The following is a 24,141-nucleotide window of genomic DNA, read 5'->3' as shown; positions in this document are numbered from 1 at the left end:
TGTCCACGTATCGTCTCATGCGCCAGAGTTTACACCTCTATCCATACAAAATTCAAACGCGGCAACCCCTCAGCGCCGCTACCATTGCTGCACGAGAGACATTCGCTAACGATATAGTGCACAGGATTGATGACGGCGATATGCATGTGGGCAGCATTTGGTTTACTGACGAAGCTTATTTTTACCTGGAAGGCTTCGTCAATAAACAGAACTGGCGCATATGGGGAACCGAAAAGCCCCATGTTGCAGTCCCATCGTCCCTGCATCCTCAAAAAGTACTGGTCTGGGCCGCCATGTCTTCCAAAGGAATCATTGGCCCACTTTTCAGATCCGAAACGATTACTGCATCACGCTATCTGGACATTCTTCGTGAATTTGTGGCGGTACAAACTGCCTTACACGACACTGCGAACACCTCGTGGTTTATGCAAGATGGTGCCCGGCCACATCGCACGGCCGACGTCTTTAATTTCCTGAATGAATATTTCGATGATCGTGTGATTGCTTTGGGCTATCCGAAACATACAGGAGGCGGCGTGGATTGGCCTCCCTATTCGCCAGACATGAACCCCTGTGACTTCTTTCTGTGGGGACACTTGAAAGACCAGGTGTACCGCCAGAATCCAGAAACAATTGAACAGCTGAAGCAGTACATCTCATCTGCATGTGAAGCCATTCCGCCAGACACGTTGTCAAAGGTTTCGGGTAATTTCATTCAGAGACTACGCCATATTATTGCTACACATGGTGGATATGTGGAAAATATCGTACTATAGAGTTTCCCAGAAGGCAGCGCCATCTGTTGTTGAAAATTGTAACTACTGTAATTTCGAAAGTTTGTCTGCCTGAAAATGTACTGTTGTCCCAAGCATACTGCAACAAACGGTGTATTTCTATCGCTGCTCGTTTAGTTTTTATTGCCGTTTCAAATATACCCGTCATTTTTGAAACACCCTGTATATATATATATATATATATATATATATATATATATATATATATATATATGTTTCCCATGTACAGACAACAAAAAATATTCACTACAACAGGTCCGGATATTCGGTTTCCCAGGTGTAGCCGTTGTCCCCCCCAGTGTCCTTTACAGAAGATGTTCAAGATGTCCACCTCGTTCTTGAACACAGGTCCACCTCCTGCTTGAATACCGGCCTCATATTGACGTCTTATCATGTGCTAACGCATTGTTATGTCCTCACAACCGGCCACAGTTCGATTCCGAATGGAGGTACAGGATATGAGAGAAGAAATAAATTAACTGGCTCCGCAAGTAGAATTCGAGAAGATTCAGGTCACGTGAGCGTGGAGGCCAAGTAATTGGGTCACCTCTACTTACCTTTCAGTCAGGAAGCACTAAATCCAATAACTGGCGAGCCATACCACTCAAATATGCAGGGGAGGAAGAAATGAACTTTATGACGAATAGTGTGTAGTATGTCTCAAAAACATGAGATATGGTGCTTTTCAGGAATTTTTTGTACCCTTGCCCCATAAGTAAAAGTTTGCTAGTCCATGAGATCAAAGTAACCGGTTGGCAATGATACCGTCCCACATACTGAGGGAGAACCGCACTCGATCATGAGATAGAACAGTTACATGTCGGTTTACACACGTCCAGGTATGATGATTGTGCATATAATTCCATGTCGTGTGAACTGTGCTTCTTCTGTGAATGATTTTAACACAGGTTATTCTTTCAATAGACTCCAGGCAGTCTGTCCGCAGCCCGTAGTCTTGCGGTCGCGTTGTCGCTTCCCGAGTACGGGGTCCCTGGTTCGATTCCCGGCGGGGTAAGGTATTTTCTCCTGCCTCGGGATGACTGGGTGCTTGTGTTGTCCTCATCATTTCATCATCATTCATGAAAGTGGCGAGATTGGACTGAGCAAAGGTTGGGAATTTGTACAGGCGCTGATAACCGCGCAGTTCAGCGCCACACAAACCAAACATCATCATCATCATCATCATCGTCTGAGGGTCATTTACATGGTAACCTTCATTGGGTGATAAAAAGAGTAGGGTGTGAAGAATGTAGAAACTTGTCCTCTACATCTGAAGTGGGAGATTTTTGTCATGTTCTCTCCGAACCATGAGTACACACGCACCAATATCGAGGAGGAAAAGTTTCTCCAATCTGGACAACTTCGCTGTGGGTAGAAAGCACGACCCAGCGAAGCATCGCCTTCCGCCTTAATGTGCATTTCTGCCAGCTCCTCAATTGAGTATGTGTAGAACACCAAACTCAATGCTCAATGTATCTTTGACCCGTTGTTCATTGTGCTGTTAATATCTTCTCTCATGGCAGTTATCAGCGGGAAGAAATATATTCATTTGCATATCACTGTTTGCAGAAACCAATCATTTCGTATGATATGTTGTAATAAACTTTTTTTTTACTGTCTACATATCTGTAACACATATCTGAAATTATGCCATCCATTTTTGAAACACGTTTTATATGGTAAACATAGTTCGTTGAAGGCTATAATCCTGTCTTACTCCCCTTTCGATTTCAGGCCACTCCGTCATACCACTTCTTAGCTTTATGGTTGTCTTTTACATAACTCATTGATCAGTTTCCTGTGCCTCCAGCTTACCTTAGATTTTCGAATTTACATCACATTGTACCATTTCACTCTGCCAAAGGACCTTAGAGCACGTACAGAGGCCTATAGGCTGTCAGTTGCTCTCATTGCGAGTAAAATAGGAAAGACATCTATCATATTGGTGCGATGTATCCTCCGCCATTCCCTGCACAGTGTATTGCGGGGTATATAGATGGAATGGACAAAAATATGTACACACTAATACCACAACACATTATCATGCATAAGACGATGCAGGGAAACCGCTAGCTTGCGAAACAACTTGTAGCCGTCTTGGAATGGATAAATACAGGTCCTAGGAAATCTAATACCATTTTTCCTGCTAAATAGTGACAACTTCCGGTAATGATGATGGAACTGGCTGGACATCACGCATCCTTTAAAGTAGACCACAAAGGCTCAATAATACTGAGATTTGGCAAGTGTGGTGCCCAGGGGAGATGCGACTCTCCATCCTCCTGCTTACAACACCATTCCTAGACGATGCGAGCTGTGTGACCAGTGACCCTGTCATCTTGGAACACAGCGCCACCATTAGGGAACAAACATTGTAGACCTTATCAGCCGAAATGGACATATAGCACTTGGCGCTAATGCGTCCTTGCAAAGTGGCCATGTAGCCCGTGGAACACCACGTTATGGGTGCCCAAAATCATCACAAAAACCTGTCATGTGTTAATCTTGGGGCGTAAACGCGGCCAGAAGTTGGAAACAGTGCGAAACGTACCTCATACAACGAAATGATTTTCTTCCACCGCATTATAGTTCAGATTTTATAGCTTCAGTGCCGCATTTTGTTGTTACGGGGCTGGCCACGTGGTGGCCGAGCGGTTCTAGGCGCTTCAGTCTGGAACCGCGCGGCCGCTACGGTCGCAGGTTCGAATCCCGCCTCGGGCATGGATGTGTGTGATGTCCTTAGGTTAGTTAGGTTTAATTAGTTCTAAGTTCTAGGGGACTGATGACCTCAGATGTTAAGTCCCATAGTGCTCAGAGCCATTTGAACCATTTTGTTGTTACGGGCATCAGCATCACTGGTATGTCTTGGAATTCCAGCTCGCCTGGGAAATTTTAGCTTATGGAGCTCCCTTCCTTTTGTTTTGCGGCTGACAGGATTCTGCCACCATCACGCAATCCACATTTTCGTCCGCATTGCGGTATTCCGGATGATATTTCACCGCTTTCCCTGCATGCGGTATAAATTGTCGACATGATGCCTTTTGAAACATAAAACACTTCTACTACCTTGGTTACGGAAGCACCCACCATAGGAACACCAAAAATTTGGTCATGTCCGAAGTCATTTAATTCCAACGTAACGCACTCACTACCACACTTTTCTAACCACGACTAACGTTTGCCACCTATTGTGGATATACGACAGGTGCCGTTCGAGGCGAAATACTACCGTGCAAGTCACAGGATTGACTAGAATCTCCATTTACATTCAAGTATGCATTTCTCACGATGCTTCCATATTTATGTCCAATCCCTGTACGTAGGTGTAACTGTCTTTGTACAAGGGTAGATGCAAGAAGGTCAAGAACGACAAAATATGCGTTTTTTCTTCCTTTCCAATAGGACGAGTCACTGCTTTAAGAGAAAGGGAACAAAATCAAATAAAAGTAACATAAAAGTGTCTCTAAAAGTACTCACGACTCGTACACAGAGTTACAGTCTCACAAGTAGCGGCTGTAGCTGATGAAACACACATTCGTTCTACTGAAATTCTTTGCGCCCAGACGAACGGGCCCGCTCCGCTGCGAAGGACGATTCGGCCAGCGCAGGACTTGCGCCAGTCAGAGTGGCGCCAGTAGAAACGCTAGCGCCGGCGCCAGTGCTAGCAGTTTGGCAAACGAAGCCAATTACAGGGCCGGCGCCGTCTCTCACCTTAACGAGAGCCTCTCTGGGAAACAGCGGCCGCCCGCTCTGCCGTTAATTCGGGGACGGCGGCTGATGCGGGCCTGTTTAATCCGATACAGGAGTCAAGGGCGCACTGCGCTGCTCGTACTTCGTGCGGCAACGAGCCTCTTTCTCGTAGCGCTTTTATTCTGCGAGGGCAACGGAGATCGAGCAGGTGTTGTTCCGCGCTGTCTGCCTCGGGCGGGAAAGATGGCGACCCGTGTTTTACATCATCAATGAAACAGGTGAATTTCAAACACCCCACGCAGGCTCTTTCTCTTGACTCTTTGTTTACTAACAATAACATCATGAAATGTATCTCTATCAAGAGAAGTGATTGTAAACAGTGACGGCTCGTGAATACGCATTCTGGTGTTCAAAAATTTCTAGCTTCAGGTAGATCTGAGAGTGTGAAATTAATAGTAACTGCTGTAAAACAGTTATGGTTATCAACAAGTTTATACAACTACAACCACTGCCAATGATAATAACAACAGATATAATAATAATACTATCGTGAATAATTCATCTGATGAAAGAAAGGATTGTTTTTGTGGTTCAAAAATGGTTCAAATGGCTCTGAGCACTATGGGACTTAACTTCTAAGGTCATCAGTCCCCTAGAACTTAGAACTACTTAAACCTAACTAACCTAAGGACATCACACACATCCATGCCCGATGCGGGATTCGAACCTGCGACCGTAGTGGTCGCGCGGTTCCAGAGTGTAGCGCTTAGAACCGCTCGGCCACACCGGCCAGCTGTTTTTATGGAATTTTCTTATTTACTACATAATAAAGTATAGTTTAGGGCAATAACGAAATAATGTGTAAGCTATCGCAACTCTCAACTTAGCATAAGTAGGAGTTTTCGTGCTTTTCCATTTTTCCGGACAAATCTACAAGATCCTTAACAAATGTATTAGTTAACGAATTTACTTTCGGGCCGAGAATTACATATTCTTACACTGCACCCACATGATAACTCGTGCCAACTGTCATCTTTCTTGTTAAATGTTTGCACAGTCAGGCTTATTTCATTTCGTCACTCTTTCGATCAAAGGATCTGTTCTCGCAGGCCCTAATTCCTTTGTTGTTAACTTTCTCTAATTTTCTTTTCTGTTCCCAGAATGAGATTTTCACTCACTCTGCAGCGGAGTGTGCGCTGATATGAAACTTCCTAGCAGATTAAAGCTGCGTGCAAAATCGAGACTCGAACTCGGGGCCTTTGCCTTTCACAGGCTAGTGCCCTGCCGACAGAGCTATCCAGGCGTGACTCATTACCCGTCCTCACTGCTTTGCTTTTCTGTTAGCATTTAAAATAGATTCAACGTAGTTCGTGTTTACACTTCACACGAGAGCCGATTCCCGCACTGTAAACAACTAACTGTAGACACATAGTGCCGTTTGTGGAAATGATTAAACTCAAGTAGTAATGTCTACCAACATTGTCACTTAAGTAGAATACAAATGAAGTACTGAGATCCATAACAGGAAGGACACATTTGTCGATCCCATATTTAAGTAAATATCAGAGAAACCAGTGGTACAGCTTTTCGTGAATTCACAGATAAACCTGACCCAATATAAGATCAGAGATTTCAGAAGCATGAATAAATGCTACAGTCTCACAATCGACGGTGCTGTGCTTTAGGCCCTTATGAATCTCAGCGCCTCAAATTGATTACCGTATGATAAAATTCATAACTTAATATACCATAACTCATTTAGAAACCCACAAAATAGGTTTACTGTCAATACAACATTAACATATACTAAGGTCCGATCCAATTTTACTGCAGTATACAGCGAGTGAATTAGCTTATCTGAAGAGTATGCTGACATCTAGCAGGATTTATGCTGAGCGAACGGGGATAAAAGTCTGCCGCAGTGTGCTACCACCTCGTGGCACTGACATAAACCTTTAGTTGAGTGACAAGGGCTAGTTGTGCACATCGCGAACCGTGCATGTTGTTTACAAATCCGTATGTACTGGGCCCATAAGGCAATTACATCACGCGAGTTGCGCATGTGCATCAACTTATTAAAACATGCACAACAGAAAGTGTACCCGAGACCTTGATGCCAAGTTTCACATAGTCTAGAGGATCAGTAGCGTGGTAGATTTTAGTGCCGTATCTTTCGGACTGCAGCATCTGTGTTACGTTTAACAGCATTCAAAGAAAAATAACCAATACATCCACAAGGTGCCGAAAGTGAGGGTGTTCACGTGCACTTGTGGTCCTACACAGCAGCCGCTACTGGTTGTAAAAAATGTAAATATCATGATAAATCATAGTGTGTCTGATACGTCCCCACTTGGCGTGCCTATGAATACAAATATCAAGATAAATCCCATTTATTCGGAATGTTTACCACACTGAGCACCTTTTAATGCCGAATACAAGAGTGATACGTATCCTCTGGCTACCAGAGGCTGTAGTAGCATGGAGCAGGAGTCGGATGTTTGAAGGAGTCAGCAACGGTTGTCGACCAGACCGCAAGTGAGGATGTGTCATGGCAGAGTGAGAAGCTTGGGTGGCGGATGTGCCTCTAAGAAATTTTTATTTGACAAAGAACTCCTTGAGTGCAAGCTCGCATGTTCACTCTTCAGCAAGGCTCATTTAAAAGTCATGTGTTAACAATTATAACAGTAAAAATATTAGCTGGTAATGGCTCACCGTGGGCATAGGGAGGGTGGCAGAAAATGAGTGGTCGGGAGGTAAAGTAAAGAGATCAGCCCTCTGTACTACACTTCACAAAATTGACATCGTCGACATTCAAGAAAACTTCAAAAGAAACCATTAACTTGTGCCATAATCACCGAATGAAAAACGATGCATCGCAGTAACCACGAAGGTTCTCGACGCGAACTCATTGGGAGTTACAGACCTTGCAGGCTGTGCAGTCAGGTATCCACGTTTAAAAAATGCATATAGGAACATATTGGTGACACGGGGTGATAAGAACTGATGGAATGCGATAGCGTGCAACCGAATGTGAAACAGTCTGTCGTGAAGCTTATCGTGGAACGGCTATCTTTAAGGCACCGTTGTAGATAGTGCTGTAATATGTTTTATGGCACGGAAAAAACAAACGTCCAGAAGCTGTATTTTTCCAGTGGTTCCAGGTGGTATGAATTGCAGTGAAACACACTTTTCAGGAGAGATATTGTGCTATAAAGCAGTACTACTATCACACGCAGACCAGGATCAAGCAACAGGAAGTTATTTTGACGAACTGTTGGCCAAAAGCAGTTCTCATACCATAGTTCTCTTACGCCAATTTTACCACTCTTGCTTGCTGTGATGTTACCTACTGCTCTTGCATATGTAGGGGGACTGAGCACTTCCAAGTTCTCGCAGCACAATAAATAATTTTTGATACAATTTACCATCCAGATTACCAGTCGGCGTAATTGTATATGAGTGTATTAAGGCACTGAAGTTCGTTGATATTGACATAACTCCCTTGATGCCTGTAATTTCCAGGATTCCTTTCACATTCATTTCCTTTTCATATCCTGGTTGGTCGGAGAGGAAAACAAATTTCTTACTTTTTTATTGTATTACATATTGCTCCCGCATATATTTTATAGGACCAAGGCATTGTGCTGTATGTTCTTTATTATTGACACTCGCAAATAATGCGATTCTGAGGAAGGGCACTAAGTTCCCGGAACCAGTCGAGAAATTAAATTTCTCATACACAACTGATTGTTCCTTATATACAATGAGATAAGTTTGTTTATCTCATGTACAAATTTTCCTACCGATTCCGTACTTTGCTGTGTATTGTCAAGTTGACGCTTTGTTTGAAATTTCGTTATCTGGTGTCTTCCAATACCGTAACCCTGTTTGAAGTTATATAACCATCCACTGCTTCCCTTGAAATCACTGTAATCAACACTATGTGATCAAAAGTATCTGGACACCTGGCTGAAAATGACTTACAAGTTCGTGGGGAGCTCGATTGGTAATGCTGGGTTTCAGCATCGTATTGGCTCACCCTTATCATTGATGACGGCATCCACTTCGCAGGAATACTTTCAATCAGCTGCTGGAGGGTTTCTTGGGGAATGGCAGCCCATTCTTCACGGAGTGCAGCACTGAGGAGAGGTACCGACGTCGGTCGGTGAGGCCTGGCACGAAGTCGGCGTTTCAAAACATCCCAAAGGTGTTCTGTAGGATTCATGTCAGGACTCTGTACAGGCCAGCCTATTACAGGGATGTTATTGTCGTGTAACCACTCCGACACAGGCGGTACATTAACAGTTGCCCGATCGTGTTGAAAGATTCGATCGATCGTCATCACCGAATTGCTCTTCAACAGCGGGAAGCAAAAATGTGCTTTAAACATCAGTGTAGGCCTGTGCTGTGATATTGCCACGCAAAACAACAAGGGATGCAAGCCCCCTCCATGAAAAACACGACCACACCATAACACCATTGCCTCCGATTGTTACTGTTGGCACTACACACGTTGGCAGATGAGGTTTTCCGGAAATTTCGCCATACCCACACCCTGCCATCGGATCGCCACATAGTGTACCGTGATTCGTCACTCCACACAACGTTCTTCCACTGTTAAATCGTCCAATGTTTACGCTCCTTACATCAAGTGAGGCGTCGTTTGACATTTACCGGTGTGATGTGTTGTTTATGAGAAGCCGCTCGACCATGAACTCTAAACTTTCTCACCTACCACCTAACTGTCATATTACTTGCAATGGATCCTGATGCAGTTTGTAATTCCTGTGTGATGGGCTGGATAGCTGTCTGCCTATTACACATTACGACCCCCTTCAACAGTCGGTGATCTGTCACTCAACAGACGAGGTCGATCTGTACCCTTTTGTTCTGCACGTGTCCTTTCACTTTTCCACTTCACAAACACATTGGAAGCAGTGGACCTAGAGATGTTTATACTTTTGATCACATAGTGAATGTCGCTCGCAATTTGATAGGCATAACGTACTAGGTCACTATCGTGCCCATCTTGTAAACTGTATCGCGCATCTATGAAAAGCACAAACACCAAACTAGTGCTCCTTGTCTTCCCTTAAATATCCGTAGTTTTCCTTATGAACTACACGATTATGTTGCTGAGGACTTATTCAAAATCTCTTCATAATTTTTTTACTATGCTGCGGATGATCTTCCATGCACGTAATTATTATTATTACCAGCTTCTGGGACAGCGATTTTTACGACTTATTACTGGAGACGCAATTTATGACAAACTCTCCGCGAGGGATGATGGGAAGGGGAGGCTGGCAAAGCTTATAGGTGACAGTGTAGTGGGGGTGGTTGCATCACTCATGGAAAAATTCCTGTAGTAGTTGGTGTTAGGGTTGCACCCTTTTTACATTGAAGTTAGCTGATTGGTGTACCTGCTTAAATGAAGTCCCTCTAACAAAGGGCTCACCTCCAGAGGACGTCATGTTTCCAAGTACAGAAGGGATTAGAATATTTCATCAAAATATAAGATGTATTAGGGATAAAGTTAGTTAACTGCTTATAGATCTTGACTCTGAAATTGTTGGTATGTCGGAAAACCATTTGAATAATTTGACAATTCAGAGGCTTCCTTTACCATGATACAGATTATCTGGCTGTTTTCCAAGGAGTTCCTTGCGTGGTGGAGGAGTGGTGATGTAAGTAAAAAACAGTGTCCCATTTGAGTCCATAGACGTATCATGGCACTGCACTGAACATATATTTCAATGTTGTGCAGGGGCAGTTGAATTCAGTAAAACTAAACTTCTAATTATTGTTTTTATAGGTCCCCAACTCTGACTTCAGAGCATTTCTGCTTCAGCTAGAGAGTGTTCGTGATTCACTTTGTAGGAAGTACCAGAAATTAGTTACATGGGGTGACTTCAGTATAAATTTTGTATATGATGGTGGAAGAAAAAGGATGTTGGTAGATCTCCTAAAATTCATATGATTTGATACAGAATGTGTTTTTTCTAATTAGGGTGCAGGGGAACAGTAGCACAGCCATAGGCAATATCTTTAGTCATTCTTCATTACTTGTTGGGCATTCTGTTAGTAACAGGGTGAATGGCCTTTGAGACCATGGTGCAAAAACATTAACACTAAAAGGCTTTTGTACTCAAACAAATGTCACATATAATTACAAACTATGTAGGAAAGTTAATCCAACAGCAATAGAGAGTTTTTTAAACCTTGTCAAAGAACAAGAGTGGTAAGATATTTATAGTGCCGATAACATAGATGATAAATATAATGCTTTCCTTAACACATTTCTAATGCCCTTTGACAGTTGCTTACCAATAGAACATTCTAAACGGGCTACTATCAGTTATAGGCAGCCCAGGTGGCTGACTAGTGGGATAAGGATATCTAGGAAAACAAAGCGGGAATTATATCAAAATGTTAGAAATAGTCGCAATCAAGGTTCAGTGACTGTTGTAAGGTGCTTAAAAATGTTATTAGGAAGGCAAAGAGTATGTGGTATGCAAATAGATCAAAAATGGTTCAAATGGCTCTGAGCACTATGGGACTCAACTGCTGAGGTCATTAGTCCCCTAGAACTTAGAACTACTTAAACCTAACTAACCTAAGGACATCACAAACATCCATGCCCGAGGCAGGATTCGAACCTGCGACCGTAGCGGTCTTGCGGTTCCAGACTGCAGCGCCTTTAACCGCACGGCCACTTCGGCCGGCGCAAATAGATCAGCTCATTCGCAGGATAAAATTAAAGCCATATCATCAGTTGTGAAGGAAGTGTCTGGTCAGCAGCAGAAAGTCGACGATACAAGTCAGTTCGTAGCAAAAATATTTCTGTTACTGATAAATCAGACATATGTATAGCATTTAACAATCATTTTCTGCGCATTGCTGGTGAATTAAATAAAAATTTAGTTTCTACAGGGATTCATATAACTTTCTTGGCAAATGCATTTCGGAGATTGATGTCTGAAATAATCCTCTGTGATACAGACAAGGGGGAGCATGAGTCAAAAATTAAATCACTGAAAACTAAGGACTCTCATGGTTATGATGGAGTGCTTCGCAGAATATTAATGTACTGTGCTGCACATGTTAGCCCTGTATTTAGCCATATTTGTAATTTTTCCTTTAGGAATGGTCAGTTTCCATAACGATTAAAGTGCTCAGTAGTAAAGCCGCTTTATAAAACTGGAGAAACGGATAATATAGATAGTTTAGACCTATTTCTATGACAACAGTGTTTACTAAAGTTATAGAAAAGGCTGTTTATTGATCATTTTATATCACACAATTTCCTATCAAATGTGCAACTCGCCTTTAGAAGTCGTTTAACAACTGTTAATGCTATACTTTCCTCTGTGAAGTACTGGATGAGTTAAACAAACGGTTTCAAACGCTAGCCATATTTAAGATTTAGCTAAGGCGTTTGATTGTGTTGATCAGAAAATATTGCTCCTGAAGTCGGACCATTACGGAATACGCGGAGTAGCTCACAATTGGTTCACCTCTTACTTCAGCGACAGAGAGCAAAAGGTCATTATTCACAAAGGTAAGAATGGTTGTGAGTGGGGTACGGTCAAGTTGATAGCTTGTAGAAAATAAACTAATGCTGTATCACAGTAAGACTCAAGTTTTTCATTTTCTGACACAAAATTCAACAAACCGTGACATTTCAATTTCACAGAATGGGCGTATGATTATTGAAACTGAACAGTTCAAATATCTGGGTGTTCATATAGATAGTTGATTGTTGTGGAAAGCCCATGTTCAGGGTCTTGTTCAAAGGCTTGATGCTGCTATTTTACTACTCTAACGGTATCTGAAGTGAGTGATCGTTCGACACGAAAATTAGTCTACTCCGTTTATTTTCATTCGCTTATGTCATAAGGTATTATATTTTGCGGTAACTCTTCCCATTCTAAAAGGATATTTTTGGCGCAGAATCGGAGTGTGGTGTACGTTCACAAACCTCTTGTCGACCGCTGTTCACGAGTCTGGGTATTTTCTTCAAATGGTTCAAATGGCTCTGAGCACTATGGGACTTAACATCTATGGTCATCAGTCCCCTAGAACTTAGAACGACTTAAACCTAACTAACCTAAGGACATCACACAACACCCAGCCATCACGAGGCAGAGAAAATCCCTGACCCTGCCGGGATTCGAACCCGGGAACCCGGGCGTGGGAAGCGAGAACGCTACCGCACGACCACGAGATGCAGGCTGGGTATTTTGTGATTGGCCTCTAAATATATATATTCATTACTGTCATTTCTTGTTAACAATATTAGGTTATTCCCAAGAATAAGCAGCTTTCACTCAGTTAATACTTGGCAGAAATCAAACCTGCATTTGGATCTGACTTCCTTAACTCTTGTGCATAAAGGAGTGCAGTACACTGCTGCAGGACGTCCTTGAAAAATTAAGCTGATATTGTTGATTGCGTTTACATAAACTTATGGACTGACTTTCTTCCGGTTCATAAACATTTTATTTTTATCTGTTATTACTTTCCTGTTGCAATTTGATGTATTGACACTTTCTATGACCTTGGAGTTTTTCTCCTCAATTTGGTCGTAAGGAACTTGACGTGTAAATAAAAATGAATAAAATACATGGCTCGACAGCTGTTTCAGTATCACTTACACTCGTTAAGCATGTATCGTTATCATTGTACTGATCAAGTAAATTTTCCGCGCAGTCGAGCGTATACGAAGCTACACATTCCAGTGACTCATATTGCAGAAACGATAATATTTCATCTGGCACTAATCTCTCGCTCTACGAAATTTCGAAAGAAAGGCACCTAAGAAATTTCGTAGAGCGCGAGATAAGTGCCTGATGAAATATTACCGTTTCTGCAACATGAGTCACTGGAATGTCTAGCGAAATTTCTTAGGTTCCTTTCTTTCGAAATTAAAAGTCCGGCAACTGTTGTTGTAGACAGAATTCAATGTCTTTGCCATTTCTCTGCTTTATGGCTATCAGTACCGCTTGCACGGTTGTGGGTTACTTGTTGACTAAGCAGTTCAGCTACGCTCCGTAGCCTCATGCTGTGCCGATTATTGGACACCTCCAGTCCTGCCCACTGTTGCCATTACCAGCCAGTCTTGTGGGTGCATGTGCAGACAGCATGTGGCGCATCGAATGCCGTAAACCCTTGACCTTTTACGACATCGCACTCAATGGATTCTTTGTGAGATGTTCCATGATGAATAACTGAGGATAGACAATGACTTGATATAATTGTGTAGAGAAATGTCTCATTTGAAGAAAAGGGATTTGCGCTGAGTTTACTTTCCTGTAAGCACTAATTCACTAATTAATGTAATGCAAAGATTTCATTCTCTTTACAATATCTGCGTGGTAGTATCCGGTAGAATTATCAGCCATGTGTTAGTAATGTAATTAGTTTTCCCCAGCAAGATTAACTTCAAGATATTTTGTTGGGAACCTAAAATAGTAAATCTTACGCAGTTTAAAATGTTCTGTTAAAATCGTTCAGAATTGTGTATGACACTGCCGGTAAAACTAATGTTGAAAATAATATTTCATGTTAGTTAGAGTTCCCCTATTTTAAAAATGGTTCAAATCGCTCTGAGCACTATGGGACTTAATATCTGAGGTCATCAGTCCCCTAGAACTTAGAACTACTTAAACCTAACCAACCTAAGGACACCACACACATCCATGCCCGGGGCAGGATTCGAACCTGCGACCGTAGCGGTCACGCAGTTCCAGACTGAAGTGCCTAGACCCGCTCGGCCACACCGACCGGCTTTCCTATGTTATTAAAAGGATTCAGTCTATTTCCAAAGCATCTCTTACATACTTACGAAACATTTCACTTAAGCTTATCTTGACTGTTTAAATGAAAATTGTGCAGGCACAGCAGTGTCGAGTTACCAGTTGCCTGGTAACAATCAATTGTAGGGCCTAAACGGACTCTTTAAGGATATTATAATAAATTTTCATTTACAAAATTTCATATAAATTCACTGGTAGTGTTTTGTAACAGGGCACAGTTAGCCAGTGTCTGTGATGGTTTCACGAGAAAGTCATTCAGAGTTATCTTGATAACTGTTCTTTACATTCAATCTAATTTACAGATAGTCAGGTGCAGTTTAGATTAGTTGAAGTAATTTCCACAGTATGTTCGTGTTTAAAAGTAGGGTAGCAAAGGCGATTATAGATTGGGCACTGTTATCGGAACTTAAAACTCTTTGTTTTCATTTGCTAGAGAGAGGTTTTGGCACACGAACACTTTCCAGTCATTAAAACCAAATGCTTGATTGATTTCAGTTTTTGTTATAATTACTACGGTAGTTCGAAATGGATCTGTAGAACATTTTTACAATTACATTTTTCACAATAATTACTCTGCTTCACATTGCACTTGGTCAGTTGTCGCCTTGTTGTATCTCCAGGAAAAATGTTTTTCGGTTACTCAGCAAGGTCGAGCTTGATTCACGTCTTCATCGGAGGTGAATCGATGACTCCTTAACTGTTGAGCATGCATGGCGGATAAATCCTTCGCAATGGGTTCGACGGATACATCAGTCCGCAGCTTTCTGTGGCCTGTACACAATGGGAATGACGAGTATTAGGCCGGCAGTTCCATGGTATTGGTAACGCTTCCTACACTAGATGGTACCTCTCATCATTCAAGGCAATGTATCCTCCGCCAGTTATAACGTTTTTTATTCTTTATACTGACAAGGACACAAAATGTGGCAGTCGCTATCCTGAAGAAAGCTAACTTCTCGAATCTTTATGGACATTCAACATGATTTGTTCGGAAATGCTTATTGTATATACCTCATAACTCGTACACTAGTCGAAGTATGGTTAAATTAAGCGTAATAACACCGATGTTACATATATACTGTGGCAAAACAGAAACGAGTTAATGTAAGAGCATGATAAACCATTACAAATGTGAAATTCTGCTACATTAATAATCGATGTAAGTGCCAAAATATTAAATGCAAGCATGCATTGTGTTATACAAGCACTGGATGTCAGTTTGTGGGATGGAGTCGGTCAATACGGGGACGGTTAATGCTGGTTGTGGATGACGCTGGAGTTAGCGTCCGATGATGTCCCACACATGGTCGATTGGAGACACATCTGGTGATGCACCTAATTCTGGAGTGGCGGCAGTTCTCTTTCAAGAGCAAGTATGAGGCTGGATAAGCATCGACTTCATTGTCTTTAATTACCTATTAATATTTTTAATATATTTGATTCGATACGTTATCAGATTTATTGTTGGTTTATTATTATTTCCTTTCGTTTAAATTTGGCAACTGTTTGCTGCTGAAGTCAAGTTCTCTTCGCACCTGCCGAATACGCTCCTTCAGAAGAGATTTACTAGAATGCACCAGTAGACCCAAAAGAAAGTCGCTGCAACCGTGGCCGAAACGTCATTTTTTCTCCAGATGCAGTTGTTCTATACATTATGACGCGGTGCCATACCCAGGAAACTTTTATGTCGACTGACTCTTGCCGCGGAAGCCGACGCAAGTTCCCAACGAAAGATAATGATCACCGTGAGAAACAGTGAAACCGAAGAACATAAAAATATCGTGGGAGTAGTATTCATCACTACCACTAGGGGTGTGGGTGAGAAGGAATCATGTAAAAAATATTCGAAAACGTCCTGTTGGTATTTGTATTCTGTTTTTAGTTGACTTGGAAGACTTTCAAAACAATGAAATGCAATTTGTCTAATAAAAGCTCGCCATGCACAGTGTCGTCGCTGAAGACGAGGACACTGCTCATGGCAAGCTTTTATGTTATTGTTTTCAGGTGGTGCAGCGTTTTTCAGTCCCTGTTTGAGTAAACGCATCTGTGATTTAGTGCTTTTACTTCATACATAAGGACAGAAAGTGGCCATTAGTGGCATACAGAGGTAGTTTACCGCCTGAGCCACATCAGAATGTCTTCAAAGTATTGATAATTAGTATCGTTGCACAATATATGGTCCTGTGACTGTGTGAGCGTGCATGATGTGATATTCCTGGCTGAGGATAAACCCAACAAAGCCAAAGAACTATTGCTTATAACTCACAAAGTATCGACAGAAATCGTGTTCTGTATACAGCACGAAACAGACACATTTTTCAGCCTTCCAGTGGTACATAACATGTCATGCCATCTGTTAAATGAGAAGACACACTAGAACAATCGTGACAAAAAAAATAAAAACACCTACAGCAGTCCTTATGATTTTATTTCGACGCTCCATTGCGTCATCTTCAGGCTGTTTTGATGCGGTACAGGTTGATACGATCCCCATGCAAACCCATCAGTAGACAGAATTACTGGATTCGCAGATAATGTGTCAGCCCTCCAAACAAACTGGTAACAAAAAAATAAAATAAAATCATAAGAACGGCTGTAGGTGCTTTTATTTTTTGTCACGATAGTAAACGGCCGACGTCCCAGAGACGTCCTGCTGAAAGGATCTAAAAAAAAAAAAAAACTAGAAGAAGATCCGTCCTGGATGTGCTTGGTTCGTCCCTCAGCCGGCGACGTAATAACGGAGTCGAAACCTGCGCCCGGCTGTGAGTCGGCTGTATAAGCTAAAGGGTTAACAGCCACCGTTCACAGTGACTGTACTTAACAAAAATAACGTCAAAATTTTCACTCAAAGTAATATAATATTGAGCTTTTTACAGATGTAAATTACAAGTGTAAAATAAATTGTAAAAATTAACAACTCCCGATTAAACAGGATTAACAGACTGCGTACACAATGAATGTATTTAAGAAAAATAGCATCAAAGTTTTCACTGAAATTGAAAAAATATTGACCTTTTCACAGATGTAAATCACAAGCGTAAAATAAATTTTAAAAATTAACAACTCCTGATTAAAAAGGGTTAACATACGTTTTACACGATGACTGTATTTAAGAAAAATAAAATCGATGTTTTCACTGAAACTGAAATAATATTGACCTTGTAAGTGAGTAGCCTTTACTTGTGTGTGTTATCGCAAAGAAAACGTAACTGTATAAAAAAAACTGTAATGTCGATCTGCATCCCTAGGATGCATATACAGGGCCTCCGACGCCCTTCTATATCTTCATTTCTTTAAAAAATTCCGTAATTTTTTGTTTGGTTTCAAACTGCTTTCCAGTACTCTTTCACTAACACTGTGACATTCCTCCTACCAAGTCTGAACCAGCTAGCTTTTTAAGTTTTTTGTATAATTAAATACGTTTACCCATACACCGTGAATGCATAAGCAGGGCTTCAGAAGCCCTCACACATTTATAAATGTTCTTTAGCCTATATTGTCTTCAACATTTGTTTGGGAGCAGTTATTAATTCAACAATAACTGTAGTGGTATTTCCAGCAACAGGAGTACCAACAGCAGCAGTAGCTATAGTAGCAATAGTATAACTAAAAAATAATACACACTACTTTCACATATTGGCGATGTCGGTGTATTATTGATATTTTTTGTTATCAATTGTTTTATTATTGCATAGTATTGTTTTCCTGTGCTACTTTTGTCAGCCTCATTGTTACTGGAGTTTGTTTGTTGCTGCAAGGCCCATATTGATACGAGTATGACTCGTTTAGTGATGCACCAGCTGCTGTTCGAGAGACACGCCTTTTGCTATGGCTTCGACAAGCAAAGCAAAAGAGTCAGTACGTGCAAATGCAGCTAATTTTGAATGTGTTGTGGCTCAGTGGTTTGAAGAAGATGATACTTGCGTGGAAGGAAATATTTTTGAAGTTGCAAGTAGAGAAAGCCAATGAACCTGCAGATGTGAATATTGAGGCAGATGGCAGTACTTCCGATAATATTACTTCATCAGAGTCTGTAAATGAAGAACCACCACAAAAAAGTATAGAAGACCACACATACATTAGTCGGAATGGAACGATTTGAAAATTAGATCCTCCTGAAACTTTTCGTTGCATGTCCATAATATCGTAAAGAAGGCACCTGGTCCAGCCCGTGGTTTGAAAACCTGTAAACCTAAGGATGCCTGAAATATTTCATCTCCAAGGTAATACTAGAGGAAATCATCAACTGCACAAATATTGAGGGCAGTAGAGTGGCTGCTTTACGTGGTAAAACGTGGAAAAACGTTTCGCTTGCTGAAATGGAGGGTTTTCTTGGTCTTTTACTGCTTTCTGATGTTGAGAAGAGTTGGGATGTCCCTATTAGAGAATTATTCTTGGATGAAAAGGCAAATCCTACATATGAGGCCACCATGTCAGTAAATAGATTCGAGGATATAAGGAGAATGATTAGATTTGATGACAGGCGTACCCGTGAAGCTCGATTTGCAGATGACAAACTTACAGCTGTTCGCTATGTATGGTAACTATTTCTTGACAAGTGTAGAAATAGAATGATTCCCAATGATTCGCTCACAGTTGACGAACAGCTAGTCCCATTCCGTGGAAGATGCAGCTTCACCCAGTATATGCCCCCTAAACCAGCCAAGTATGGCATAAAAATATTTTGGTTATGTGATGCTACATCTGCATATGCTTTAGACGGAATTGTTTACACGGGAAGGAAGCCCCATGAACCTATTTAGAAAAATCTTGGATTGAATGTGGTCAAAGATCTTGCTAAAACCATTGAAGGATCATCAAAAAATATTACTGTTGACAACTTCTTTACTAGTGCGCAGCTGGCAGAAGAGACGCTTCAGAAGCAAATTACAGTGGTGGAAACAATCGAACAAAATAAACCAGAAATTCCTAATGAGATGAACCCATCTGCCTCAAGAGTGATTCATTCCTCTTTGTTTGCATTTAGAGGTGACTTTACAATGGTGAGTTATGTTCCCAAAAAGAAAAAGTCTGTAGTTGTTTGTCACATGTTGAAACCTAAGAAAAATGCAATTTTATGTGAACACTGAATAATAACTTTTTCTCAAGATATTGCCTACATACATAATATTGTGAATAATGAGTATGTTTTAATGGAAGAAATTGGTTGTAATAAATGTTATAAAATGTAAACTGCAACTTATAAGTGAATTAATAAAATTATTTGTATATGTTGTATGTAAATGAATGTAACTAATAAAAATTCACTCTTAGAGTTTTTTTAAAAAATTAATACAATGTTAATGAGGCCCACCAGATTCTGTTACTGTATCTTAGGAATCGTTCAATATGACAGTAAATTTGACAGAAATAGCTCCAAAGAATAATTATATGAAAAGAGGAGGCCCTGCATATGTATTCATGTGTGTTTTCGGCACCATGCATCCTAGGGATAAGTACATAACCTGAAACATACGAAAATCTCTACACTGATATTAGGCCCTGGTAAAATAAAGAAACTGACAGAACTTTCATTGCGCAAAGGAAAAGAAACAATCACCTATTATGAATCTCATTTGCAGAATGAAGTACTGGCAGAAAGAGCAACACAGGAAGACTTCGCAACAGCTAAAAAAAATACTGGTACAACTAACTACAGTTGGTCCAGAATGCCAATGAAACATGTGACTCAACCTTTAAGTTCCGAAATTTCAGTTAGAAAGGAACTTATCAAAGAAAACAGTTGTAGATTCTAATATGAAAATTTATTTAACCTAATAACTTCCACGATACAGTAAAGTAACTCAGAAGTTCAATCAATAGAATACTAATCAAATAGTCGACTGTCATGAGGATGAAGTTGACCAAGAATACAAGCTTACAAAAATAAATAAAAACTTCTTACGTCACCAAATTATAGTCTGTTTCTCATTTCAAAACTTTTTTTTATGTCCATATGCTACCCAACGATTGTTCTGAGTCACCATTGCTTCTCCTAATAAATCTGCAACTCGCACAGTTCCACAAGTGGGTCCATGCATTGCACTATATACTCAACGAATCCGCGCCTACTGCACACCGCAGCTATCCCCCATTGACTGTCAAAGATTCTAAGACTCCATAGTTATGCCACGGCAGACCTAGGTACTGTTGCCTAACAACTGTTTCGCTCACCACAGTTCTCCAAATATTTATTAATTACAAATATTAACACAGCCATTAACATCCTCAAAAAGTAGCGTTCTTAGAGACTTTCCACGAACATCAAACACAAATGTAAAATAAATTGTAAAAATTAACCATCTCTGATTTAAAAAAAAAAAAAAAAAAAAACCTCTTAAAAGCACTTATATACGATATACACTCGAAGTTATAAGAATCTTTCTTAATCAACCAGAGAAGCAACATCAGTATTAATTATTATGTTCCATACAGAATTAACCTGCTGGGTACGATACATGTGTAACCAAGACCTAACACACATTGGATTTTATTATTCTATGAGGGAAAAACAAACAACTCAGGCATGGAAATCTTTAAACAGATGGTACCATAGAGTCGTTAAGAGATCGCTGAGGCAACAACGCTATTAAAGAGAAAGGAAAGAGAAAAGAAAAAAATCAATAAAACATACCAGCCAAACGCTGGTGATTATTTCGACGGTGTCCTGGTGTTGTAACATTGTCTTCGAACAACCAGCGAATAACTTCTGTTTGCAACGCATTGGCTGTCGTCGAACAAAACCTTGACGAACAGCCTTGTTATCTGTGCCACGTACTGCGGCTATCTGTGCACATGCAGCAACAGCTCATAGTAGTGCAACGCAATATACAACCGGTTGTAATGCTGGTTTGACTTGGAGCAGGCCTACACTATGCAGTTCCAAGCGCGGCCGAGCATTCGTAAATCGTTTTAGTAAACAGCCACGTAAACCCAAGCACGAGGACTGCTCGCTAAATTCCTGCACACAGCAAAATTTAAAAGATGCGTCCAGCAGGTGCCTCTTAGCCTTATAATTATATTGTATCACTACGTGAACGAGGACCGTCATTGAAGAGCTGTGAGTAGAGTCATTGATTCGCAAACCCTCAGTTACGGATTTAATTCAGCCCTCTCCTTAAGCTTCCACATTACACTTGTTTTGTTTTGAGGCGTATTTGTTCTTGCAAGAGGAGGCCACGATGTTCGGCTAATAGATTTGCTTCAAACTTCGTACACTTTTAATAGTCCATTAGGGAAACAGTGTGCAAGTATTAAGGCGTACTGCTTGGGCGACTTCGAGAAAATCTTAAGCCAAGCTTCACGCGTCGGTGATGTACCGGTGCGTTACAACGAGCTGCGGCCCTCAGGTGGTTAATATTCAAGCTCCGTAATCGTCGGATCCAGTTCAGCTCCTCTTTTTTTAATTTACATTTCTTTCTATTTCGTACATATTATATTTGAAAAGTAATACGATGAAAAGATACGTGTATTTTCATTGAACTTCCAACGTTATTTGATTCTTTACCATTTTTTATTATTACGACGAATAGTATGCGACTTCTATTTCTACAGAGAGATTAAAAACTTTGTCAGGCACCTTCAAAGACGTTCGTATTTGTTTGACAACGATCGAAAAATTGCTCCTCGTGAAGACTATTAATCTTTTCAGATCTGAAATTTTTTATGGAGCAAGGAAAATATTCCTTTATGTTATAATGGTGTTAGATGAATTTTTTAATGATGTATATGCAAGATGAATACAAATATATGTACCCATTTTCAAAATATATTTTATACACTTGGTTTCCTTCTATGGACTAAAATAACTAATTCTAACATTTTCAACATTGTAATAAATAAACTGATCATTTAATAATTACCATGCAAAATAGCACTAGCATTCATTTACACTATGGAATATAGCCATCCACCACTTCCCTATATTCTGGCTGTCACGAGTTGCTGCTCACTGATGCGTCCACTAGATGATAATCATATAGTGAAGGCCAATAGTTGTCAGCACTTGTACATGATAAACATGATGAACATTCACAAATATGTACATGAGGTTTACACTGGGAGAAAGATTTCTATTGCAAGTAAAAGACAATAAAATTTAGTGTACGTAATTGTGGTCAGTGGGTCTGAAAGGGTTAAAACACATTCAATCACACAACGATACATACGCTAGGATTGTATACAATTTGTCGGAAGAACGAGAAATTTTTCAAAAGTTCAATGGGCTTTGTTTTTCCTTAGGAACTCTGAATATTCCTTGTGCTTGCGAGAAAATTGCATTCATTAGATGTAGTAGATGCCGTTTTTAATTATGTTTCCCATGGCTATAAGGAAACTATCATCTTGCAACGTTGCAATGTCAAAGCACAAATCGTATGTTACTCGCATGTTTTAGAATATTGTAACTCATTGTATTATTACATAACGTTAGTTACGCCTTTAATTGTCGGTGTTTGACTTGGGCTTTCGGAGTCCCGTTGCGTGTATAAAGAACTCCGGAAATCACGATAGACATACATTTTCAGGATAATTTTATGTGTTTCGTCGTTTACTTGTCAGCGATTATAAATGTAATACTTGCTGTGAAAATAAAAATTGACAAATAGCTAGATAACACTGGAAATTCAATAAAAGTTTATGTATCATCGTATACGCTGAAAAGCGAAAGAAGCTAGTATAGGCATGAGCATTAAAATACAGACATATGTAAACAGGCAGAATACGGTACTTCGGTCGGCAACGCCTATACAGGGTGGTCCATTGATCGTGACCGGGCCAAATATCTCACGAAATAAGCGTCAAAAGAAAAAACTACAAAGAACGAAATTCGTCTAGCTTGAAGGGGGAAACCAGATGGCGCTATCGTTGGCCCGCTAGATGGTGCTCCATAGGTCAAACGGATAGGAACTCCCATTTTTTATTACATATTCGTGTAGTAGGTAAAGGAATATGAATGTTTTAGTTCGACCACTTTTTTCGCTTTGTGATAGATGGTCCAACTAAAACATTCATATTTCTTTGCGTACTACACGAATATGTAATAAAAATGGGGGTTCGTATTTTTTTAAAAATGCAGCTGATATCCGTTTGACCTATGGCAGCGCCATCTAGCGGGACAACCATAGCGCCATCTGGTTTCCCCCCTTCAAGCTAGACGAGTTTCGTTCTTTGTAGTTTTTTCGGTTGACGCTTATTTCGTGAGATATTTGGCCCGGTCACGATCAATGGACCACCCTGAATAAGACAACAAGTGCTGTCGCAGTTGTTAGATCGGTTACTGTTGCTACAATGGCAGGCTATCAAGATTTATGTGAGTTTCAAAGTGGCGTTAAAGTCGGCGCACGAGCAATGGGACACAGCATCTACCAGGTAGCAATGAAGTGGTGATTTTCCCATACGACCATTTCACGAGTGTATTATGAATATCAGGAATCAGGTAAAACATCAAATCGCTGACGTAGCTCCGGCTAGAATGAGTTTCTGCGAAAACGGGACCAACGACGAGACTGAAGAGAATCGTTCAACGTGACAGAACTGCAACGCTTCTGCAAATTGCTGCAGATTTCAGTGCTGGGCCATCAACAAGTGTCAGTATTCAAACCATTCAACAAAACATCATCGATAAGGGCTTTCGGAGCCGAAGGCCCTCTCGTGTACCCTTGATGACTGCACGACACAAAGCCTTTAGCCTCCTCTGGGCCCGTCAACACTGACATTGGACTGTGGATGAATGGATCTATGTTGCCTGGTGGGACTCGTCTCGTTTCAAGTTCTATCAAGCGGATGGATGTGTACGGATATGGAGACAGACTCCATGGACGCTGCATTTGAGAAGGGGA

General features: G+C 40.7%; 1 protein-coding gene across 1 annotated transcript in view; it reads right to left on the bottom strand.

Annotated features, from left to right (window-relative positions):
• Positions 1-21,061, bottom strand: part of LOC124777792 — a 63,581-nt gene extending 42,520 nt beyond the window's left edge. The window contains exon 1 of the mRNA XM_047253306.1: positions 20,937-21,061. Coding sequence (XP_047109262.1) covers positions 20,937-21,026 — 90 coding nt within the window. The 5' untranslated portion in view covers positions 21,027-21,061. The remainder of the gene's footprint in view (positions 1-20,936) is intronic.
• Positions 21,062-24,141: the final 3,080 nt, after the last annotated feature.

The sequence above is a fragment of the Schistocerca piceifrons genome, chromosome 2 (assembly GCF_021461385.2).
Source record: "Schistocerca piceifrons isolate TAMUIC-IGC-003096 chromosome 2, iqSchPice1.1, whole genome shotgun sequence".
In the NCBI taxonomy this organism is placed as follows: domain Eukaryota; kingdom Metazoa; phylum Arthropoda; class Insecta; order Orthoptera; family Acrididae; genus Schistocerca; species Schistocerca piceifrons.
This window is presented reverse-complemented; position numbering and strand designations above follow the sequence as displayed.